Source organism: Lasioglossum baleicum, chromosome 10 (genome assembly GCF_051020765.1).
Source record: "Lasioglossum baleicum chromosome 10, iyLasBale1, whole genome shotgun sequence".
Taxonomy (NCBI): domain Eukaryota; kingdom Metazoa; phylum Arthropoda; class Insecta; order Hymenoptera; family Halictidae; genus Lasioglossum; species Lasioglossum baleicum.
In genome coordinates, this window is record NC_134938.1 from 13,908,789 (window position 1) to 13,935,144 (window position 26,356).

Genomic DNA, 26,356 nt, shown 5'->3' on the forward strand with positions numbered 1-26,356 from the left:
TTAACCCTTAGAAATTGCTGTACCATTATTCAAAATAATCGAAATAATAATCCAAACATTTAGGTATAAAATTTAAAAGTAGATATATAATTATTTGTTTATGATCATGTATGTATTTATAAAATGTTCAAGAAGTTCCCAACCTACTTTTCTGAAATAATTAATATAACCAACAATAAGAATATTTATTCATTACATATAAATTAAATAACACAAGAGAATCAATAATAATGTGATATACATACATATTACGAGTCTCATAGTATATTATACACTAACTATTATATAATGTCTATCTTTATTAACATAAATTACTGAGCAAGTGCGTTGCCGATGTAACATTAAATTCTTCCAAACGTTTAGCTCTTCAGAAAAGTAAGTAGTAAACATATGAACCCTGAATTAAGCAGCTGTAAATATAGCACTTACCCACGGCGATCATGCGATTATTTATATATGAATGATCCTGAACAGGACTCACCTTTTCATCGAGGTTATTCAGATCTGGTAGCTGCAACAGAAACAACCAAATCATGATATTTTATACATAATTACAAATATATAATTTAAGATCAGCCACACCAAATTTCTAATGGCCGCCATAGGCTATCAGAACAATTTTGTATGTCTCATTTTTTTACCGAAATATCAATATTAAAACGCACAATAATAGTATACAATGAGTGTATCAACATACTGCAAAGTATTACCAAATTAATGATTAATTTCACCACTAGTTCAGGTAGAAACAGTAGAACAATTACTAGACAGCGGATCTTCGTTGAAAGTACAAATGTCGGCATCGATTGCAACTAATAGAAATCAAACAGAATGATATTTCTTACCTTAATCATTTTAATAGATGAGAAATCATATATATACATCTTGAATTTTGAAACGTTTCCAACAATTTTGAATTTCAGCTATTCAATTTTGTTATAAATACACAAAGATCCGCAGTCTATTAATTACAGAGCACGATCCATCACAATTTCCATCATCGAATCCATCACAACGCAATCCGGCGCGAAAGAGGATTGCGCCATCTGCGAACATGTTCGGAACTCTTACCGACAAGAAATGAAATGATTTTGCTAGATCGGTAAGTATGGAAATCTACTTTACCCGAGTCCGGCTAGTCGACAGATGCCGCCCACAGTACATGAATTTTTTAGTCCCTTACAAATTGAAGGAAATTGAAGCCAATTTATGGCAATCAACCCCCGGTCTCTAAATATATTCCTCACGGCGACTACGGATAGCCTGCTGGTAATAATTTCACGCTCGATGCGTCAACCCGTCTAATTAACCTTCATTATCGTCGTACGTGCTTCGTTCGAGCGACACCGCATCGAAAAATCAAAGGCGAGAGTCTCAGACTCGAAAATTAACTCGAAAACTCACCTATAAATTTACGTATTTTTATATGCCGGTATAAAAATTACGAGAATTCGAATACAGGAGAACCTTTAGGAATTTTTTAATATGTGAATATTTAATCTTCGTTTTATACGACACCCTATATATTCTCTTGGATATTCTTGTAAAGCGCGGAAAGACGAGTTCAACGAGTACCATGAACGTATCATTGCGATCATTCGATCTCGAGATATTCTGTCTGAAAGTTGTGGTTGGGTTAGGCTCAAGTACCTTACTTTCAGACAGAATATCTCGAGATTGAGTGATCGCAACAGTATGTTTATTGTAGTCGTTGGATTCGGCTTGCTGTGCTCTACGAGAATATCGAATATTGCGTTTGTTTTTTTATTTAATTTGAAAAAGAATTAATTTGTTTTATTAGCTTTGTTTTTATTCGCAACACGAATAAATAATTAAAGTCGAGGGCGACCTCGTTTCAATCTGCGTAATGTCATCTCGCCCACGTTCTCATGTAACACCGTTGACTACTAAATATTATTTAACGCAGTTATTTCCATATCGAGGTGAATCACGCGTTCTGTTGTGAACAAAATCTGGTTCGAGGTGAACCGGAAACCTGAACGCAAGCGAAAGAATACGATAGCTGGGATCAATGTTTCCGCGATGATGTATCCTGATATTTAAGTCGATCTTTCCGATGGATTTCCAAGATTTATAACTAAGAAACAGTTAGCATCAATTTTTCTTGAAATTATCTAGTGAATAATTTCATTTCTTTGAATTGTCAAACGACACCCTGTATGTATATTCTTTAATATTCTTGTAGAACATTAAGAGACGAGTTCAACGAGTACCATAACATACCATTACAATCATTCGATCTCGAGATATTCGTATCTTGGTAAGGTTTTAGATTAGGTTTGCTTCTTTCACACACGAATATCTCGAGATCGAATGATCGCAACGATACGTTCATGGTACTCGTTGGATTCGTCTTTTCATGCTCTACAAGAATATCCAAGAAAATATATAGGGTGTCCTATAAGAAAAGTAACGGCCACTAAATTTTTCTTACATTTTCTTGAAATACTTTAAAGTTCAAAATTAGAATACTGCCCTAAAATGTCGTAATTTTTCAGGAATGCAACAAGTATCGTCTAAGTTGTTATTTTGACGGGATTTACAGCCCACCATGGGACAGAACAAGCACAATAAAACATCTACAGGGGAAAGGCGTGTCCGGCGAACACGTGGGAACGCGGCTTAATATCGGGATTCGAGCATACCCCGAAAATACCTTTCGTTCTTCCGCTATTTCCGGGAAACCGCTGACTGGGAACGGTCAGCGAAATCCGTTCCGGTGTAATCAGAAATAAATCAGGACGGAGGCAGGGTTGGACGGAGAGCAGGGTGCAGTATGCAGGGTGATGCATATTTATGCGTCCCCGGTAACCGAGAAATTAAATTCGCACGTTTCATCGTGGCGTGCGCGCGCGTGTTTCGCGGCCGAACATCAGTACACGGGGAAAATTTACAGCCACAATTTTTTCTTTTTCTTTCTCTCTACCTCGACCATTCCCGTTCGTCGAGGCCTTCATTACTCGGTGAACACCGGTTGGAATTTCTGACACGACCCGGTTTTTCGCAACAAACCGCGTTTGTTTGCCTCTGCGACGGCCGCCGACGGACAAAAGCACGTTTTGTTATCGCACAACGCGTCCCCCGGTCATTGTACGCGTTATTTAACCCGGAAAAAAAGAGGAAAAATAGCTGTGTGCAAAGTTGACTATGTGCGCCGGCTGATGGACATTTTTGCGGAATCGATCGGTCCGGAACGACCGAATTCGCGGTGACGTACAGCCGGCACGGTCTTGCGGCTGCTAACGCGATCGTAACTCGGATTTCCACTTTTCATACTAAATTGTATTACATCTCGTTTTAACCATTTTATATAAAAATGTTTTTTATAAAAAAAAATTATTCCAATTTTTGGTTGCACGCATACACTGTACTACATAAATGAAAATATCTTCAATTATATTTTACACTAATATACTACACTATTTTATATAAAAAATGAATTGAGGAAAGAATTGTTTCGATTTTTGCTTGCACACAACACTCGTGATTATAATTCTTTCACAAATAAAAATATTCTCAACCATTTAGTATAATACATTTAAATTCTAATAAATTTAAACTCTAGGTTTGTAGGACTGGAGGAATTATTGTATAACAAGAGTGTCGTAACTTGTTCGGGGTTTTATTAGAAACATAAACAAATAGTACTGTACATACATAGAGCAAGATAGAGGCCTTCGATTTCATAGAAATGTCTATATTCTCTCCGCATACCCTCTCTCACACAAACGCGCAAACAATTCTGTCGCAATCCGGTTTGTCTCAATAAAAATTCTACCCGCTGATCATCCATCGGAAACACTGCGTAGCATTTACTATACTGATGGTCCTGAGAAATGTTTTCAACTAAACGAATTCACATCATCGAATCGCAATTCGCGCTTATAAGAACATACAGACACACACGATTTACGTTTTCCAAACAATTAAAGTTCTTCAATAATCTTCGATAATAATTTCCGATCACGTTGTTACATTTTATTAATCCCAAGAAATCAAAATAAAAATTTGATTTCTCTGCGAGTATGTTTGATATTCTTCGATTGTTTTACAATTACACGTGAACTGTTTTCCACCATCATCATGGTGGCTCAAAATTTTGCCAAAAATTTCTGTCAAAAAAATGTACTTATTTTTTCACGGAACATAACGCTAGCGACAATTACTTCACAATTGACGTTACCTATTTCTAGACAACGTGCGGCAGCATTCGCCGCACGAGATAGAAAATATTCACAATGGAACGGGGCGCGTGCAAAGTAAGCAGTCTGCGAAGTTGAAAGGTTCTTGCCTGGAGTACCGTTCTCGTTTGGCACAGGGTCTGCTCCGTTTCAGGGGCTAGAGGATTTGTCGATACCATCAACCGAGTAAGGAGGTTTAATGCATGCTCGAATATACGTGTATGTACGCGGCCGTTCCTTTGATGTTACCCTCGTTCCACCTATCTAACCGAACGGTCCACGTTTCCCTCGAAAAGACCGCTATACTCCTCGCAGAAAAATCCACACCATAATCTACCGAAAGCTGGCTCGTTCTCCGGAATCGCTAGACTTTGCTATAGCTCTTTCTGGCCCAAAGAAAGTAGATTGGGACACTTTTCTTCTTGTCGCATTCTGGGGTCCCGAAAGACTTGCTCTTTCAAAATCCTCTTCTTCAAAGTTTCCTGCAATTCCATCACGATGGAAGCTCTAACTCTTCCAGGTCCAAAGGAGGAAGATCATCTTCTAGGACTCTTTTCTTCTTGTTGCATTCTAGGGTCGAAAAAGACCTGCTCTCTCTCTCTCTCTGAAAGAAAGGATTTTTGCTCCAAAATCCTCTTCCCCAAAGTTTCCTGCAATTCCATCAGGATGGAAGCTCTAACTCTTCCTGGCCCAAAGGAGGAAGATCATCTCCTAGGATTCTTTTCTTCTTGTTGCATTCTAGGGTCTCAAGAAGCCTGTTCTTACAAAATCCTCTTCCTCAAAGTTTCCTGCAATTCCATCAGGATGGAAGCTCTAACTCTTCCTGGCCCAAAGGAGGCAGCCTCTCCTGCTACTTCTTCTGTTCCAATGGACACCTCGAGTAACCTTGCTACGTTGCGTCAATTAAATCACGATTTTAGGAACTGGATCCACACGAAGGTCTAGCTCCGGCGAAGACGTTTAGCTTCCTCTTGAAAATCCTCTCTGTCAAAATTCCCTGTGAATGGATGAGGAAGGAAGCTACAACTCTTCCTAACCCAAAGAAAGAAGACTCCATTGTCATCCTGTTTATCCTGTCTTGTGTGGTCTCGAAAGATTCAAGATCTCAAGGACTCGATCTATCTTACACCAGTTAAATTACAATCTTAGGAACTGTATCCACTGTATTCATCAAAGACGTTCAGCTTCAGCGAGACGTTCAGCTTCATCAAAGACGTTCAGCTTCATCAAAGACGTTCAGCTTCATCAAAGACGTTCAGCTTCATCAAAGACGTTCAGCTTCAGCGAGACATTCAGCTTCAGCGAAGACGTCCAGCTCAAGATCCCCAGCCACCGATCCATAAAGCATTGATCCCCCGCGATCTTTGCTGGTTCCAACGTCCCCAACATCTTGGCGACTTCTTGGACCAACATATCGCAAAGGTACATCATCGTAACACCAGCCTAACGTCCCCCCAAGACTGTCTTCCGATGTTCTAGCTTCCTATCAACAGCCAAGGCAAGATTACAGTGACGCAGAGGGCTGCCAGACAACTGGCACACATCGCCAGAGGACTGGCAGCTGCTTCGGGTTCTGTTTCGACCAGGTAGTCTTCGTCGCGTTCGAACTCGCGGACTTCTACTTCGCAGCGGAAGCAGACGCGAGTTGCCTTTGGATGGGAGCTATCCCGGCGCGTCAATAAAGCGGATCCTTTCCGCTCGATCTTCCAGCCGGGTTCTTGCAACAGCATTCGAGTCATTCTTCTGGGTGATTGGTGAATTCGGATGCGGTTGGTTGTGCTTCAGACTCGGTTGCTCTTTCTCAGGAAGTGTATGCAACAATTTTCCTTAATGAGGTTCTACAGGAGTCTGTTCTTCTGGTCCTCGTGAGGTCTAAGACGATGCAGTGGGCTTCGCTACCTGGAAGACAACATAGAGGGTCAGTACAGAACCTGCTGATGGAGGATTGCCTCTGAATGGAGTGCATAATAACTAAGAACTTATAGGGTTGATTAGGGTTATGGCCTTGTGTACATGGTCCCTGCTCATGATCCGACTTTTGGTGTGATCGAATATTATTCTACTGATTTGTGTGGAGATGTTTGTTGGAAGATTCGCTGTCTATGAACACTATGTACAGCGTGTTCCAAAATAATATGTCGTGACCCTGCTCGTGATCCGACTTTTGGTGTGATCGAATATTATTCTACTGATTTGTGTTTGGTACCATTCTAATAAGAAAAAAATGTGTCACGATAAAAAAACAATGTATGCATAAAATAAATAAAATGAATTCTAACCCACAAAGTGTCGGAACAATGATTCCAACTTCTTAGATTGAAATCTTTGATATTCGGAACGAGAATGCATTACGCCTTCCAGGAAACGTAATAAATGTGCAACGAGATGACTCCTGTTCTCGCGCAATTACGTCGAAATTAGGTTAACTCTGAGTTCATTTTCAAACAATGAGGCACGAAGAGTGGTTCAGCACATTAGTCAGTGGAGGTAACCAGTCGCAGCTATCTATGTATACTGATGCAGTCACTATGCTCACACGTCGACGTATCACTGGAGCAAAGTACATCTGCTACGATTTACATCGGTCGTATAATTTCTCGTCCGTCTTACGTTCGTTTTCACACGAGGCTTTGTTGAGGACTCAGATAACAGTTCGGATAAGCGAGGCTCTATTGTGGCGTGTACTAAACGAGCACACATGCTCCGATGAACTATTTAAAGTTGACTATACTATTATTTAAAATTGAAGGACGAGAATACAGACGCCATCGGTTCGGATAATAGAGGCTGCAACAAACATGCTCCGAAGTGTACCGTGTTTGTGCTCATTCTACTCGGGAAAATGTCGCGAACGCGATGGTGTAAGCTTCGTCTAGCTTCAAGTGTGATACTGCTAAAAATCGTTCGGATAATCCTCTGAACCTATACGTCGCAGAGCAACCTCGTAAAGACGGAATCCTATCGTCAAACGATCCCCTAAATTTGAAACGTTCCCGAGGGAATCGTCGAGTTTTTAACACGGCGATCAAGAACTCGAAGCGACCCGGTTGGAAAAAAGCGCAAAACGTGGAGAGCGTTCGCAGTTTTGCTGGCTTTAATACGGCCATTACGCGGGAAGCGAAACTACGAAACTCCGAAGCTCGCCCGCGACTCGGAAATTTCGTTAGCAGGTGCTCCGGTTTTATGAGCATTTAATACGCAGATACTGATGCCGGGAGCGCTCCATCAACTTCCCAGCAACCAGAATTAATCGAAGCAACTTCGGCTATTTCGCCGCGACTTCCGCAACCAGTCCGAAACTTCGAGATCCAGCAATTCCGTGCACGTGATGCTGCACGATTGCAAACAACCACGCGGAAACTGTTTATCCACTTTGTGAAGAAACCCAATAAATCAATAACTGCAGATTTTCAATTAATCATTATTATTTCTTCGCGAATCATCTATCACCGTATTCGCCACGTTTTTCTGAATCAAATGAGTACAAACACGGTACAGTTCGGAGCCTGTTTGCTTCTTACATACACGACTCAGAAAAACCTCTATTATCCGAACCGATGATGAAATAGTTCAATCCAAAGCGATCCATGTAATTCATCGTGCAAATCAGTTAGAACTCTACGATAAAGTTTTGTAGCTAGGCAACTGTTTTATAGCAGTTGCGTTCGGATAGTAGAGGTTCTACAATATCGTGGATTAAACAGGTAAACATGATCCAAACTGTGGCGTGTTTGTACTCATTTTAATCGGGAAGAGACGACGAACGTGCTGGTAAAGCTGTCAGTGCAAAACAATTTTGTAATAAAATAATTAGTGATGTACAAGGGTGAGTTTCGATGTTTCCACTGTTTTAAATTGCAGCAACTCATTTTTTATCACGATCTACAGTCGGTTAAATTATTTAAGGGTAGTTTCTGATCTCTAGAGCATTGACGGATCGATTTCTGTCGAATGATAAATCATTCAGCTAGAGTGAGAGCCCCGTTTAGCGGGATCGAGAATTTTTTCTCGGGGCGAAACGAACCATCAATAATAAGCCGTGAAAACTGGTCAAGAGTGATTAAGTTCGGAAATGGGGAAGTTTCATCGCGGCGGCGACCTTTCTTTGGCTCGGTGCGCGCTGAGTTTTGCCCCAGTTTTGCTTCACCGACAGCTATTAGTACCGGTTAGGTGGAGTTTAAGGCGATGTTCAGTCCGGAAACTGATCAAGAAACGTTTTTTAGGAGATCGAATGGTTCATTAGGCGAAATGAATCACTCGATGCGAAACACAACTCTTTTCAATCGAACTTGTGCAACTGAAAACACGAGCGGACTGAAACCAAGCTAGAAATGATTGAATTCAATTATTATTAAAATTTTATAAACGACGTTTTAAAAAAAGTTATTTTGCATGGTCAGTAGGATGTGGATCATTATGCAATTTCCCATTTTCGTAGTTTATTTTTTAAGAATTTTATCGCACTCGATAAGACATTGTGGCCTTCAGTGCAATTCTCGAAATAGATTGTGCAATAGAAAATGTTGCCGGAGTTCGATTTTGTGAAGACTATTTTATTCTGACGTACACTGTATTTCTCGTGTATTACCACTCCCCTTGAAATATTGATGCAACAATGTGACTGCATCAACCATAAGTGCATATTAAGCACGTTCGATTCGTTTGTAATATGCAGGAGAGCATTTCTCGTGGCATTTTCACGACGACTGTGTTCTTGGAGTTCGTAATGTCTGCCTATTTTTACATGCATCAGTAACAATTAATTTTTAATAACTACATATCCAGCAGTAGATACAGAAAAATCTCTATCAACAACTAATCTAAATCAAATTCTGTTTTCACTAAATAGCTATCACTGGACTGCGGATTATTAATAAAATATAAATATCCATTTAAAATTAAAATATAATATATAAAAAAGATGTATACACATTCATTAAAATAATAAATATAATAATAAAATAAAATATTACAATAATAGTAAAATAAATAATAAATTAAAATTAAATTCTGTTTACACTAAATAGCTGACACTGGACTGCGGATTTTTAAGGAAATATAAATATCTATTTAAACTTAAAATAAGATAAAAAATAATATATTAAAATAAATTAAAATGAAATTCTGTTTACACTAAATAGCTGTCACTGAACTGCGAATTTTTAAGAAAATATAAATATCCATTTAAAATTAAAATTAAATATATAAAAAATGTTTAGACACATTCATTAAAATAATAAATAATTGATATATATTAAAATAAAATAAATAAAATATGTAGACATTCATTCCGTTTCTTAATAATTGCAACAAGTTGGAAATACAGCAATAGTGATTCTTCTAATAAACTCTATCGCAAAAATGCTCACCCCAGCTAGGTTCTGTTCTCAGAAAAGCTATCTTTAGATGGCACGTTTAGCAAAATGTTAATAAGGAAAAATAATATTTCATTAGACGGCGTGCAGAAAGCTGTTGGACGGGAAACGGAAAATCGTCAGAAGCATTTCGCGGCGCTTTATCTCGGCTCGCATTGTTCAAGGACGTAACGAAACTCAGCAACAACAAAGTACAATGCTTACAGCCGACCATAAAACCGTGATATCACGGTTACGTCATTTTCGCGGGTAGTAAAAATCAATGGCGCGTTTGTCTGATTACGAAACGCTAATTAGTCGAAATCTCACTGTACAGAACCCAACCTAACCCAGACCACTTGGTCACCTGGACAGTCTAATCGAGAGGTTTCACACTTTAATAGGATCACATGTTGGGTATAGTGAGGCGAAGCTCTTGTTACACGGAAGTTGTTACACAATACTACAAAATTCGTAATTTGTTAATAAGTGCAATGGTACGAGTGGAACTCAACTTGAAATCACAGTTGAAGACCCAAGATATTTTAGTAAAATTGGAAATATGTAATTGAATAAAGCAGTGGCGGCTCAAGTCAAATGGAGGCCCCAAGCGGTAAAAATTTTGGGCCCTGAAACTCAAGTTAGAAAAATAAAAGTTGCAAGAAAACTCTAATAAACTTGTACAAAAATTAATGCTAAGAAATTCGGGGCCCTGTGATATCCCGGGCCCTATGGTATCCTGGGGCCCCACGCGGCCGCTTAGTCCGCGTACCGTTAAAGGTGAGCGCATACTAGATGGTCGCGGGAAGGCCGCGGATCGTTTCGAGAAGGCAGGGGCCTTGGAGGAAGGGAGCAAGGAGTCCATGCGGCAACAAATCTCTAGCAGGTAGACGGAGAGCAAAGCTCCGCGGCCTTCTCGAGACCCTCTAGTATGCGCTCACCCTAAATCCGCCACTGGAAGAAACTAAATAGTTATGGGGGAAAGCGTGTTGTGTATCGAGTGGACCCACGGGAATAAAAAGGATATTTGTATCACCGGGCGACCATAATCTCGAGGATATCTTCGTTTCCTAGGAGATCGTTGTAAAAAGTAACGACACCGATAAAATGTTCGCCAATTACGCCAATGGATCTGCAACGATTTCTCCGCTGATCGAACTAGTTCACGGCTAAAGAAATACGTTCGGATCGAAACTGCGGCGTGCTAGTTGGAAATGATCGTGTCAATGAACCGTGTCCTTATTCTTTGCCGTGGAAAAACCATTGTCTGGTAAACAATTTCGACAGGGAACTACCAGAAGCAAATATCGGTTGAGAGAAATCTTTCGGCAAATCTTGAACGTTGCCTTTAATGGCTTCTTGTCGACTCGGGCTTGTGCAATGTCGTAGTTCTCTTGAAAAACAATTCGAGAATATTGACACAGGTTAATTTGGAATTTAAAAATATACAGGGTGTCCCAAAAAGGGAGAACCTTGACAGGGGTGTTTCCCAGGATCATTTGAAGTAACTTTTTCCTTTGCGAAAATATTCTCCGAGGCTCCGTTCAGGAGTTATTAACGAAAAACACGAAAGGCCCCGCCTCTCGACCAACGGCAATGCCACGCCCATCTGCAGCCGTGCTCTGATTGGTCCGTGTTCACCCGTCAATAACTCTTTAACAGAGACTCGAAGAACATTTTCGCAAAGGAAAAAGTGACTTCAAATGACCTCGGGTAATCGCCTGTTTAATAATGAATAAATAGAGCAGAATAAATTTAAATAATAAATTAGAGACCGGGGCTATGACGCGATTGATTAGCATAGTTGCCGCGAGATGTAATTAATGAATGAAACAGAAATGATTTATTAATCGTGTTTCAATCGGACGAGCGTCACCAGCGAAATTTCTCGACGTCTTTCGACCTGTATGAGAATGTGAGAATTTTTCGAAATTTGCATATCGGCAAGAGTGCAGTTTAATGCATGATGCATGACTTTTATTGTCCCACGAGCAGGGACAAGGCTCCTGGCAACGGAAACGTCTTTCGACGCCACCAGAGGACAATATTAGCGTTTACGAGACTCATAAAAATTGCATTGACGTCACCAAAGGCCGAGCAAACATTTTCCATAATGATCACACAAAAAGACTAGTTTAGTGCGATCCACGTGTGCGATAGTCGCTCGAGGAAATTTCTTGCGAAGGACAACATTAATATTGACACAAACCGTACCAGCCACACAATGTGTCGGATATACATTGGTTTTATAAAAATTACAAGACTGAACTTATTTAGATTGAAAAGAAATTTATTGAATCATTTACGATGGAAGCGTATTTATAATTTAAATAATTAAAAAATTGACCGTAAAAATTCTAGCGATTTGTAATTTCCACAGAAATTAAATCAATGTAAATAATATCTCTTAGAAGCGTTTTTATAATGTAATCGTTCGAGGATTTTATAAGATAAAGATTTTATTCTCTTTTCAACGAGTTTAATCAGCTGAGACACACTGATTTCGAAAAGTTGCTAAACCGTGTTCCCCAATGCAAACTGAAAATATTAATTTCTGATAAGACTCGAATCATGGTCGCCATTGTGTGACGTTTCGCGATCTAGTCGCAGAATTGCCAAAGTCGCAATTATCAATATTTACCGTTTCTGCAACTTGTTTTTTACGCAACGGAGACTGCGGCTTGAAAAAAGGGTAAAAGCAAAAACAAAGACGTCAGAGAAACTGCAACCAGATAATACGTCGATCCGGTGAATCATTAAGATAATTGTAGAGACGATTAATTAGCGAGCGATAAAGTCGCAATACCGAAAATAAACAACATAAATAAACCACGGGTGGTTTCGTGCGCTGAATGAATCAAAACAAACAGACTTTCATGCGGATAACTAAATCGTTCTCATATTAGATTCTCTTCAAAAAAATTTCCTTAACAGTTGCGTTGAAATGAAACATTTCGCAATGTTCGCAATATTTCATGAATTCTGCGAATTGTTAATATTTCGTGGAGTTAATCGATTTCGCAGATGAACGAGTGGAATAATTAGCTCATTGTTTAACTCTCCGTCCATGTGTCTAATTAAGGATTAAATGCGATTCGTGCCAGCGTTGCGCATATTTCCGCAGGTAAACCTTCGCTCGCGAAAGCTTAAGGGGAGAAATCCGCGCAACCTTAAGCAACAAAGAGAAATAATCTCGTTACCGGTATCGCCGCAATAGCATTAACAATTCGAGTCACCTTGTCAAGCTTCTCGTGGATCCGTCACGTGGGCCACACGTTTTCCCTGGCAATTAAACGGAGCACGCGAAATCACGCTTTGAATTATTCATGCGGGTCAAGGGGATACAATATTCGGCATCGAACGTCAACATTCCGGAAATCACCGATCCTAGACACTCGGAAATATTTCAGGCAACCCTGATCGAATCTCACGGCCGACAATTATTAAAATGTACAAGGCGATTCCCAAGACCATTTAGAGTAACTTTTTCCTTTGCGAAAATCTTCTCCGAGGCTCCGTTAAAGAGTTATTCGCGAGTGAACACGGACCAATCGCAGCGCAGCTACAGCTGAACGTGCGCTGGCATTGGCCGAGCGTACTTCCTTTCGCTAGAAACCGTGCTCTGGTTGGACCGCCTTCTCTCGTTGATAACTCCCGAACGAAGCCTCGGAGAACATTTCCGCAAAGGAAAAAGTTACTTGAAATAATCTCAGGAATCTTGTGCGACATCTACACAATTTTTTTTTTAAATTAATTTCTATTTTGAAGGAATTTATTTATAATGTTATAAGGCTTTATGTAATAATAATTTATCACCGGTCCTGTCATTATCGGAAAATTGTCAACCATGTGTATTTCAGACAAATACAGGAAAGGAGCTTCGTAGAAGCAGTTTAATAATTGAAAAACGTGCGTCACGCGTCGAAATAAGTTCGCGGAACAATCGCATGATGCTGCGGTCGGCGAACGAGCTAGCATAAATTCCCGACTCGGCTCATGCACAATGAATTGCTGCACAATGATGCGTTTACACGTCGGAAGTGTCGTCGCGTCGCGGCGCAGTTCGTCGACGGTCGATATTAGCATCGCAAATCGCGAAGGCTCGACTAACAATACTGCACTTGCAATGTCGCGTTCGTGTGCAGGTTCATTGCGGAAATGTGCGGAAGAACGTGGACAAGAATGACGACTAGCAGCGTATCGATAAAATACAATTATCGAAATTTCAAAGTTGAAAGGTTAACCATTTCTTTCTTTTTTATTGCATAGTATTCTAATCATCGGAAGGATACAAAGTGCAACCATCGGTCAAGATCAATGGTTTTAGAAAATGATGTTCAATTAATATTAAATAAATGTTTTTCATTATCGAACTGATTTTATTTAAATTGTATTTTCATTCCTCGGTCAGATGAAGTTTCGACGTGCTACAGATGAAGCCGTTGGAAATTATTTCTTTGCGTGGGAATTATGTGCGCATAATTATAAAAGTGGTCCACGTCATATTTATAATTCAATAAGCAGGTAATTTGCTAGTGAAAATTGACTGGTTATCTGAACGATGCCAACAGTTGTTACAAATAATGGAAATCATATCATTGAATAATATTAAACATATATTTTTATAAATTGTTAATTTGTAATATTTCTTGTTTCGAGGTATTCAAAGGAAAAGGACATTAATTATCGACATTAACATTAACATTAAAGGACATTAACATTAAATATCGTAAAAATGATAATTAAATTCATTTAGTTTGAGATAATGTGATGTATAAAATAACTTACAAACTCATCGTTATTTTTCTCATTATTATGGACACAAATAATGAAGATATAATAACAATAGAATAGAAAAATATTTTTTTACGAGAACGGTCGAGTTTCGACCCATGATCCCTTTATAGAATGATTAGAATAAGATGCGATGAATAAGATGCAATGAAAAAGAACGGTTGACCTTTTGACCTTGAAATTAATGTTGCAGCAGTGTGCATCAACCTCCACGAAATCGAGGGTACAGAATGGAGCGACGCATGCGCGAATTTCAAATCCGCATATCCGCGGAAACTGCGGTGGCTGTCAAGGCGGGTCGCGCGAATGTGCAAGGTCGCGCGTTTGACCCAGAAAAACAATGCCGAATACGTCAATGCCGGGTGCATGCTGCATTCCGTCGACTTTCCATTTTCACGAAGCTATTCTGCACGCGACTGCTTTATCGCGAACATTATGGAATTAGGTAAACAACGTCCCTTTGACATACTTTGTTAACACTAATTTGTAAAGATTGTAAAGATGCTTTCCTGAGGAATTATTTACCAAATCTATTTCTGTGGGAATATATGTATAATTGGAAAAATGGCCAAAAATTTAGGTAGACACATTCTTGTTACATTTATAAAATAATGTGAAATAGTCATTTTTAGAGTACCATTTTTTCCATCCTGTATAGATGGCACATGCAAAAATAATTTGCTAGGGTTGGGTCAGGTTCGGAATTGAAAATTTGATATTTTATTGAGTTTTGGCACGGTTAGATTAAATTAATTCTGAGCAGGTAATTATTTAAAATTTATAGGGTACAGCATGTGAGCTCCAACTATCCAATCCTCAACTTTTAGTTGAACAATAAATAAGAGAGACAACAAATGAGAAATCCAAGTGGAAAATTAGTTCACTGTGGATTTACTTTATAAACAAAATATAGATGGAACACGTTAGCCTAACGTTAGCCCTAACGTTAGGGGATGAACAACTACTTTACCCTAAACTAGACTGGCACCTCCATTCTGCCAAAACCGACCACACCAGCCAATATTCACGTTTCACCAGGACGCACACCGTGCATCAAACTAATTATAAACAAAACATTGATCAAACACGGCCGAAATTGGAGGACACACGATAAGTAGCCTAACCTTCTCAGGAACCTCTAACGATCCGATATTCACGTTTCAATGGAGCTGTTCCAAACTAGATGGATGGAATAGATAAATAGATGAATACATGAATAAGATATAAATAAATAATGAATAACACGAATAGGAAGTGAGCAGAATGTAGGGGGGGTCCTTCAACCCTTATGCCAATAACCTGGCCACCTCTCAGTTTCTTTTCCACACTAATATTTTTCAAAATTATTGTATACATTTTTAAATATTCGGATGGTCATAGGAATTACGAATTTTGGTTATTGACATAAGCAGACTACGGATTTTCTTAATAACTTTGATAATTCACAAATAATGTTTAATATTCAAATTCACTTATTTTCATCAGTTCGTGCCCGACTTGAAAATGAAATTCAATTGTTAAATTTTAAAGAGTACAGCTTCATTAACCAATAATATAGACACCATTCTTTTCTACAATTAGGAATAGTGATTATATAATTGATTAATAAAGCTGTATTCTTTAAAATACTCTATATATATTAAAATAATTGTAGAAAATAATGGTGACTATACAATTGGTTAATAAAGCTGCATTCTTTAAAATATATAAATCCAAAATAAAATAAAAATTAATTGCGACATCTATGAAAATCGGGCAGGAAAGTATGAAGTTATGGAATCATGTAATATTCAATTTTTGTCGTAAATAAAATCCGCAGTTTAGATATGTATAATGGGCCTGAGAGCATACCTGCAGTAAAAGGCAGACGAACGAAGCACTGGAGTCGGACACGTGTATTCTCGACGGTATCAACTGTAGAGAGACGGTGTATTTACTATGGTGGAGCCAAGGCGAGGCTAGTGCGTCGATAAGCACACGTGGGATGGTAGAGGCCTCGAGAGAGCACGAGATGTATCGGAGAGCACGCCGACGAGTGCAACGGAGCGCGAAACTGTGCGTATGTCCTACCTCAACCACGTCTGACACGCGAATGAGCACCCGTGAAGCAGGAGCCGCGCCAAAGGGGAGGAAGTCGATGGAACGCGCAACAGTCGCACGACCGGTCGCCCGGACACGTCGCGACCCTTCGTGCTTCGTCGCCACTGCTCGGAACCGCTCGGGACTGTTCGAGACCGCTCGGGATCTGTCGTGTCTCGTCGCAGCGCGTCTAACTACGGCAGACATGTCAAACACGCGGGCCGCATGCGGCCCGTTGACAATTGCTCTGCGGCCCGACCAGAAACCTTTAAACTGTTGCTGACAATCTACTGTCACAACAAAGCATTGTCATTCCGTATTAACTAAAACGTTGGGATTCCAGATTTCTACAATTATTTATCTGTCGATCGATTTTTCATTATATTATATGCAATTAGGCGTATTTCAGCTATGTTCAGTCATATATTCATTCATTTTCAACGTTACAAAATAATATAAAACTGAGGAAAGGTCGAGATTAGCAGACCAGCGCGTGTGCAATCAATTTCAGAAATAATTACAGCTCAACAAATTCAACCGAATTTTGACAATTTGCGCACTGAAAACCGTTGCCAAGTTTCCTCGAAACAAAAAAATGAAATAGCTTTATTCAAATAAAGTAAACTTGAAAAAAACAACGTTTTCATACTTAATATAACTGCATTGTAACTGCAATGTTAATAAACAAAAATGTATTTCTTCTTTATTTCGAGTCTGCTTTTTTATTGCGGCCCAGGAATTAATTTATAATACTATCACCCTTGGTGATAAATGAGTTTGACATGCCTGAACTACGGTAATGCTCGGTTAGATTTCGCTTGAAACGACAGAGTTCAATTACTCCGTTTCACTTCGTGTATAGACTCATTTTAATCGAGAGAATCTCGACCATTGTCGCTATTAGATGATTGCAAAATTTCGTGTTCGATGTGAAAATAAAACCCGAACGATTTCATGTTAAAAGAACAGTTTTGTTAAACAATTATTTAACCCTTTGCACTCCTTCGTAGAGTGTGAAAGATGTAAATAAAACGGGTTTTTGTAGGTATTTAGTTCTTCATTTACATATTTATATATGTATATATATGTTTTATTAATGATTCCCCTTAGGGTTACATTTCCTTATACATCTTCTACCTTTTAATTGTCTCATTTTAATTTTTAATGATTTTCTACCAGTGTTCCCTAGCATTTTACAAGCTGGTGGTTCCTTTTTCTGTAAAATCTGCGTAGCTTCCTTTAAAAAAAAAAGAAAAGCCTCTCTGAGTTTGAGGTGCACGAACTTTTGCAATACGATTGTAAAGGTAAGACGACAATTGCTGACAACAAAGTTTTACAGAATTTACGATTAAAATTGAAAAATTTGCAGATGAAATTTGTACGAGCAATTTTACAAAGTGGAAATGAGTGAAATCATTTTTATTAGTGTAGGAAAAATAACTATAGATGTATTTATAAACTGCGGGATCTATGCAAAATAAAAATTGTCTGTGTCGATTGGAAGAAATTTTAGAATCCAAATTGAATGTTATTTCTTCCCTTAATAATTTTAATAGATGAGCAAGCGTACATTGACATTTTCAATGTTCGCAATTTTTCTGCAATTTTGAATCTCATCTACTCAATTTTGCTATAAATTCAAGGCGTAATTTGCTTTAATTTGCTACGTACGCAGTTGTATGCTTCCGAATAATGCAAATTACGCTGCCGAATAATGCAAATGGCGCCCCGTTAACGAAAAAATAGGACTTTTGAGGGAGATAGCGGAAATCTAAGGAGATCGATCTTTTATCTAGCGTTGTCGACTACTGAAAAACCCCGTGTTCGTATTATCGAGAAATGAGAAAAGGCGCCCTTGCAACCCTTGCAACCCTGGAAAATAGAGTCTACCCCCATAAAGATCCGCAGTCTAGTAATGGGAGAAGGATGACTAGTGGAGGTGTTCAATGAGAACAACTAGTATTAACGGTGAAGCCGTCCGGCAAAGTGTTCGACTTATTGAAAACTCAAAGACCTTGAAACTGCAAGCGTTACTGGCAGAGTAATCGCTCAGGTAAATTCCAGTTCTAAGAATGCATTGTTACCAGTGTTTGCTACCTCGTGTTGGCTACCTGCACCCTTAGGGGCCCTGGGCTTTTCTCTGGTCGCAAGCTTCCCAATCTCGACGTTCCCTTATTCCAGCGGTTTCCAACCTTTTATGCTACTACACCTCCCTAAAAAAAATTTTTTCCGCGCCTTCCTATCTTTTAATATATATAATAATATAGACACGTTTTTTTACCACGCTAATTTTAAATAATAATAACTTTATTACAAGAAATACTGGCGCAAAAAAAATTTTTGCGCCACCGAAGCAGAGTAGGGCAATAATCAACTAATATTTAAAAATGACCAATAGTCTTTTTGAATGTTAGTCATAGCAAAATAGTCATTAGTCAAAACCCCACGTTTTCCGTTTTAAATCTTACATGTATTTTCATAGCTCTATTCAAAATTCACAATCACAAATTTTCAGGACTATCTGTACGGGGGTAGGAATCTGGATGGGGCTGGGAAAAATTATTTTATACTTTGTAGTCCGTTTTAAAAATAATTTCTTCTCCGCGTAGGATTTTTAATAAATGATTCATTTGAATAAAAGCGAAAAGTTGGGGATGTAAAGTTAATGTCAAAATTGTTTCGCGGACCAAGACAGATCCGATAGACTATAGTAATACGAATAGTGGGACTCCGGGTGGTGTTAGTATCGGGTATGGAGGAGAGAAGGGTCTATGACCTTGGGCGGTGGGGTTTTAGTGGGTATGGGCAGGGATTAAAGTCCCGTTTCCCTCAAATATCATCCCAGAGGGGGCCCAGTCCCACACTACCCCCCCAATCCTCATCTTAGGGGGGTGGTGCGCGTAACAGTATTTCGCCACCGCCCTAAAATAAAATAAAAGAAAGGGGTCCGCGGACCACAGTTTAAGAACCTCTGCTCCATGCTATGCCTAGTGCAGTAGGGTCGTCACGGGGAACGAGACGCGCGGGAGGCGCAGGTCCCGAAAACTGGCCGAACGGTGGAGCCGTTGCCGACCACTGGCCTAGATAACTCCCGTTCTCATAACAATCCCACGGACTATCGCGACTCCATCGATCATCGGTGCCGATCCGTTTCGAAAGATAACTCGAGAAGGAAGAAGAAGCTATTTCGATGTCCGGTCGGGGAATGAAAGAGGCGGTCATAACGGAAAATTGTGTACAGTAAAACCGGTGGTTCTGTTTCTTTTTTTGGTCAATCGGAGCACGAGACCACAAAACGAGCGATCGAAACTACGGTGGAAATAGGCCTCGGCGTGACCGCGGATCGCAATTAACCCGGAGAATACGTCGAGAGCTGATAGCCAGCAAGACTATCTCGTTATAGATTAGGCGGGGGACTGTGTGCGCCGAAGGCGTGTGAGCTATAACGACCAATCACGAGGAAATACGAGGAAACAATGCGTCGATACCGCGAGGAAAGCGGAGACAATGCTTTGTAGTCGCCCGAGGCCGATTTCTGGCGATGAACAAACAATGGGAAGAATGTGTACTGTGGCCGCCATAAGCGATCTCTGACGAGAACTATAATTAACGAGTCGCTCAGTCAAATCGAGCTTTTACATAATTTAGGACGATCTTTATGCAAATATAAATTGTCTGTAATATTTAGACTGCGGATCTTTGTGCAGTTATGCCTTAAAAATTTTTTAAAAATGCTAGAATATGAAATTTGGTACGATTTTTACCACGCTTATATTAACTTATACTTCTTGCTGAAATTTTGTATACACACTTGCTTCCGATGACAATAAAAGCAGAAAATAAAATATATTTAAAAAACTGTTTAAAAACCACGCTTATATTAAAATGCACTAAAAAGGAGAAAATCATTTTTTTCCTGATTCTCCATAAAATACCGAATCCAGTTAAATGACTAATAATATTTTCCCCCAAATTTTAAACAATTTGTTCAAAATTTCTTCTGTTATAAAATTAGTGTCGGAAAAGACGGAAAAATTTAATATTTTAAATAAAATCATGACATTAGTGTGACTTTACAAATAAAAACGTGGAGCGCTAAACTATATTGACGTAATCTTCGTGGGCACTCCACGCTTTTATTTTTATAGTCACTGTGTTATGATTCTATTCAAATTTATATTAATTTTCCTATCTATTCCGACACTAATTTTATAACAGAAAAAAAAAATTATTAGTCATTTAACTATGATAGATTCGGTATTTTGTGGAGAACCAGGAAAAAAATTATTTTCTCCTTTTTAGTGCACTTTAATATAAGCGTGGTTTAAAAAATTTTTTTTTATATATTTTTTATTTAGTTCATTTTACATGATACCACTTTTTTAAAATTTGCCTACAAAAATTGAAAATTGCATATACATAATTTTAGTGAATTAAGAATGATACTACAACTATTTTTTAAAATTTGTACAGTTTTGCAGTTGCATTATGTTCATTCCAGAAAATTGTTTAACTATGATCACGTCACTTTTTAATCATTTATTGAGAGATTAATGATTTTTTTATGTCTATGGCGGAACTGTGAATTAAGATGCAACTTAAAATTCGAGGTGATTGAATACCGAGGTTTCTGGTCAGAACAAAGTACATTATTTATATCACGCTCCACATTGCACCCATCGCAGACCGTCTATAATTAGTACAATTCTTGCTTCGAGCCGGGTCGAACGTATTAATTGGCATTTTTTCGCGCAGCCTACTTTTCGAGAAAATTCTAGCCCGAAATCCGCCGCGAAACATTCTTTTTCATCATACCGGATTACGTAATACGCGAGCAAGATAACCTCGCCCTAGGTTTCACCAATATCACGAAGAACATGTGGTAACTAAATGAAAAATTCCTTATCGCGGTGCTACTCCTATCGGGGTCGTTCATTGCAGCCACCAATATCGAATTATCGACGTAACAATTAAAACGCAATGAGCTATGGAACATTTTTCTGTTGGCAACAAAACATTCCGAAGAGAAGAAAAATAGTTCACTGCTCGGGGCGGAATGAAAACTGAGTTTTCGGGGAAAACACAGATCTGATGTATTTATAACAAAAATGAAAAGGTTTAATTTAAAACATTAGAAATATTAGAAGAATTTAAAAACGCTGTTATATTATTTTCGACTTATTAAACATGAAAGTTGAAAATCAATTTTTATTTCACTCCAGTTGGTTGCTAATCAGGTAGAACATTTTTATTTTGCATAAAGATCCGCTGTCTAGTCATTAATATTCTTCGTTATATGTCATCAGTAAAGAAAAGTTATCTGTATCAATTTTTCCCTTAATGATTTTAACAGAGGACCAATCATATATCGACATCTTCAATTTTCAAACATTTTCCAACAATTTTCAATTTAATCTACTCAATTTTTCTATAAATGCTTTTTGCATTTGCAAAAAAGAAGGAAAAGAAGTAGGAAACAAGTATTAAAATAATCAATTTTTTTATCCTGCTAAAAGGGGAAAAATATTTAAAAAATTTGTAATGTGACTTAAAAATACTTTTCTAATTTTGTCATTACCAATTTTTTAATATTTTCCCCCTTTAGAACAGTCAAAAAAATGTTTTCAAATATTGTATATATTTGAATAATATAGTTTGAATTTATTTTTGACAATTTTTTCATAGCTCTGCATAAAAATCCCTAATGATGTGACTTAAAAATACTTTTTTAATTTCCGTATTACCAATTTTTTAATATTTTCCCCCTTTAGAACAGTAAAAAAAATGTTTTCAGATATTGTATATTGTATATTTCAATAATATAGTTTGAATTTATTTTTGACAATTTTTTCATAGCTCTGCATAAAAATCCTCACTGCTAATTATTGGCTCGTACTAATTAGTACCGAACACATTGTTCTAGAAAAGTATGAAATTGCAGATAGTACCAATAAAAGAGACGTGCAAATACCATTTTCGGATCGAGCTAATTAAATGGCAGAAATTGTTGGAAGGATCAGTATTGTTTCATCGAAAGGACGGATTACACGCATATTTCGCACACGGTCGATTCGCATCGGAAAATATATATCCGAAGTAATGTTCCCATGGTTATTTCCAGAGGTAGCAGCCAGTTATTTACGCGAGGGCTTACAAAGCGAGCGTGGACTACGCGGCTGGCAGAGGATTTACATGAGAAATTTCACTATTCCTTATCCCGTACACCCAGTTTTATTTGTTCCCTCTTTTTTCGTGGCTTTATTTGAACTCATTTTGAACCGGTGGCTTTGTTGTCGACTGAATAACCAACCTAATCAGCGTCTAAATATATCATTTATCTAGCTGGGTAGCTAATGGTGATCTATCAACAACGTACAATCAATCCAGAACATAATTGGACAGAGATTATGTGCGTTTGTGCGCAACGTATTCGGGACGCACGTGGACTCGTTTCAAATTGGCGACGTCGAGCAGCCACGGTGGACAATTGGAAGACTCATAAAAAGAAGTCAACGACCCGAGAGACGTGGTCAAAGCGAGCATTAATGTATTATCACTGTTCCAGTTTATTCACAAAAGAGCGGCATTTTGAGTTCAGCTTATTCTATCACGTTAAAGCAATAAGAAAGAACAACGCATTTGTTATTGGGCTTCTCTTAATGACAATTACATTACATTTTTTCTTGGATATTCTTGTAGAGCGTGAAAAGACGAATCCAACGAGTACCATGACCGTACCAATACGATCGCTCAGTCCGGAGATACGTACATCTGAAGTTCAGCTCTGGATTATAGGTTTGTTCTTTTCATACACGGATATCTCGAGATCGGATGATCGGAACGGTATGGTCATGGTACTCGTTGGATTCGTCTTTCCATGCCCTACAAGAATGTCCAAGAAAAAACATAGTGTCGCTAAAAAAAAAAAGAAAACCAATAACCTTCTCGTGAAGAAATGACCTTGAAACTTTTCTGTATATGTTCCAGAACAGTTGTGCTTTAAAAATGGATATTTTGAAGAACCAGAATACGATCAGAGATTTAAGTCCGGTCCTAATGAAAATGCTGGCGAGCAAACGTTTGGAAAACGCCCAATGAAAGCACAGTTTCGGCCATAGCCAGGGAACGGTTCGCAAGGGATTCAATTAGATCTTTAATGGAACCTGTGTACGGGACGCTTATAGCCGTTTGCGGCCGCTGGACCGAGCTACAGTTTGCTATAACCTGACCAGGATCCAACCCTCTCCACGTCCTCACCCTTCGTGACACTTTCTCGGCGAACTTTGGGCAGCACTCCAAGGCACCGCAGAAATCGTGTACCATGTTAGAAATTCAGGGCAGCCTGAACTTGGCTCGCCGCTGAATTCCGCTGAACGAACACATGGCTCATCCGGAATTCGTATAGGACATCCTGTTACGACGATTTTCACCTTTCCAACCCTTCTCGCATAATTAGGCTAGCTCAAAGTGAATCACTAGATGAATCGAATCACAGTGTAGGAATTTAATTAATATTTCCAGTGGGGTATAGAACATTCTATCTCTCGGCGATTTTCACCACCTCGCCCCCTTGTCACAGGGACTTAAATAAAATATGCTATGTTTAAGTCATTTTGCCAGTTTAGAATTTTTTCAGAAATTACAGACCTTCAAAGTTCGCAATTTCTGCCCATTTTGGTGAAAACAGGCATCACTCACGAATTTTTATCTCCGGAACTGTCTGTACGATCGAGCTACATTTTTTTTGTTTTATCCGGAGAGAATTGGGCTATTATACGAAATAATTTTTCAACCTCAATAATTAAGCTTACAATGTAAACAAATTCTTTTTTTGAAAACTGAAATGTGTTTTTATTATATATAACGTTAACAGAAAATGTGTATTTTTTTTTTAACTTGCGGATCTTACTTTTTTTTGAATTCCATATTATTTTGCAGGAAATTGCATCTGTTTCTTTTGTTGAAAGTGGAAAAACTTTTCTGGTCCCACTTCATCATGGGTTAATATTTCTTATCTCTTTGTGTACAGGGTGGCCATGTGGTTAGTAAAATTGTAAAAAAAATTATGGATTGTAAAACACAACATTTCTTATAATACATAATAAAATTTCTCGATGGAAGAACACCTGTACACTGTATATGTATCTTTTTTGGATCGAGTGATTTGAAAGTGGTATAAAAGAGAACCGTGCGAAAGAAATTCTTGCAACCAAAGATCGATGTCTGGCAACAAGGTGGATGTAGCAATTCTGGGATCGCGTGATCAGTCTTCAGTGTTCAACTATGTCTGCTGTCGGGAGCGATTACGATAAGTGCGAGACACGTCACAGGAACAAAACGATGAGTTAAAGTGATCGAGTTTCAGCATCTGTTTCTTTGGTTTGATTGGCGTCTACACGATACCAGTTAAGTACCTGTTCTCCGATCACGAAACAAGTCCGAAACAAAGTGACCGCAACACGTCAATGAGGTAAAGTCGACTTCGATTAAACGAATATTTTGTCAATGTATTCACAGATATAAAAAAAAATATTAATTGAATGGTGACTCAAAAATGACGAATGGTGAGAAAATATCTAATCAATTACTAAACATTTACGTATTGCCAGTAGCGGCTCGAGTCAAGTGAAGACCCCAAGCGGTAAAAATTTTGAGGCCCTCAAACTCGAGTTAGAAATAAAAGTTACAAGAAAACTCTCACAAACTTATTAACAAAAATGAAAAGTAATGAAAAATTTCATACCGTTATACGTTAAATATAGATTTATTTAAAATTCGGGGCCCTATGGTATCCCCGGGGCCACTGGGTATTGTATGAGGTATTATACGAATTTCATATTCATAAAATTTTTAAAATTGTAGGGAATGGAAATGTTTTAGGTCGGAAGAAATGTTTAATTTTCGAGTTAAAATAGCTCCGAGTGCAAAGGGTTAGAAAATATTGGAAAAAAGACCGTGCAATTGTTGTATGTGTTATGAAACACAGTCGGGACCTAAAAAGAACAATATTTTGGGACAGAGCCAAAATTAAAACTGATAAGATACCTTATTTGACACTTACCTTGGCATTTTTCGACGGGAACTCACAAAACATGAACAGAAATAAAAATATCGAAAGGTCGATGAAAAAACACTTTTCACCAAATCGCATTAAATAGAAATTAAAGATAATTCATCTTATTCTATGTACGACACGTTCATTGTTTATGTAAAACACGTATTTGTCAGACGTATGAAACGAGCTTTGCTGTTGGAATATAGTAAAAGATCTTAATAATATTTTCAAAAATATGTTTACAATTTTTCAATCACCACTCAATGTGAATAAGTATACTACACTGTCACGAATCACAGCTTTTCGTCAATAACAACATGCAGCGTTATCTAATATAAAAACACAGCTTATCAGTTTAGAGAAAATTCCTGCGTGATAAATTTAAATAAACAATCGCCGGCTCGAGATAAGTAAGTCCATGTATATGGAACTAAACAATCTACAAACCAGCTGGATTTACAGTTTGCATATATTATTAATTTATTTCTAAATTACTTGCATCTGACTTCTTCTGTTGTAATTATTAAAATTCTAAAAATTTGCTCAATAAACTTCTTCATTGAACCTTGAACATTGAAAACATAATAAAAATTGTACGCAATTTAAATAAATGCAATCTTGTGATCCTATTATCTACTAATGTTAATTATTAATGATTTGCAGAAACATTCGCGAGTTACCAGCGGATCTTCAACGCCATCTTTGAGGAATCGTTGGAACAACCTCTGGATGGTAATTTGCACAAATTTCCACCAAGAAATAAAAAATATAAACTGCATTATTGCAAAGTACTCTAAACAAACTATAAAATACTGTTGGTAATAATTGCTGAGAAATAGAGTTGTTCAATTTAATAAGTAAACAATTAAACA

At 38.1% G+C, this 26,356-nt stretch overlaps 1 protein-coding gene and 1 long non-coding RNA gene across 6 annotated transcripts in view; one reads left to right on the plus strand and one right to left on the minus strand.

The window, feature by feature from the left end:
• The window catches only part of Sesn (Sestrin), a 214,447-nt gene that overhangs the window by 144,383 nt on the left and 43,708 nt on the right, over positions 1–26,356 (minus strand). For all 5 annotated transcript variants that reach the window (XM_076432642.1, XM_076432639.1, XM_076432643.1 and 2 more), the window contains one exon: positions 482–511. In XM_076432642.1, the coding sequence (XP_076288757.1) occupies positions 482–511 (30 nt within the window). The remainder of the gene's footprint in view (positions 1–481; positions 512–26,356) is intronic.
• LOC143213118 (uncharacterized) lies at positions 13,556–16,205 on the plus strand. The gene is made up of 3 exons (XR_013009871.1): positions 13,556–13,794; positions 14,544–14,795; positions 15,135–16,205. It is a non-coding gene; the product is annotated as an uncharacterized LOC143213118 (long non-coding RNA).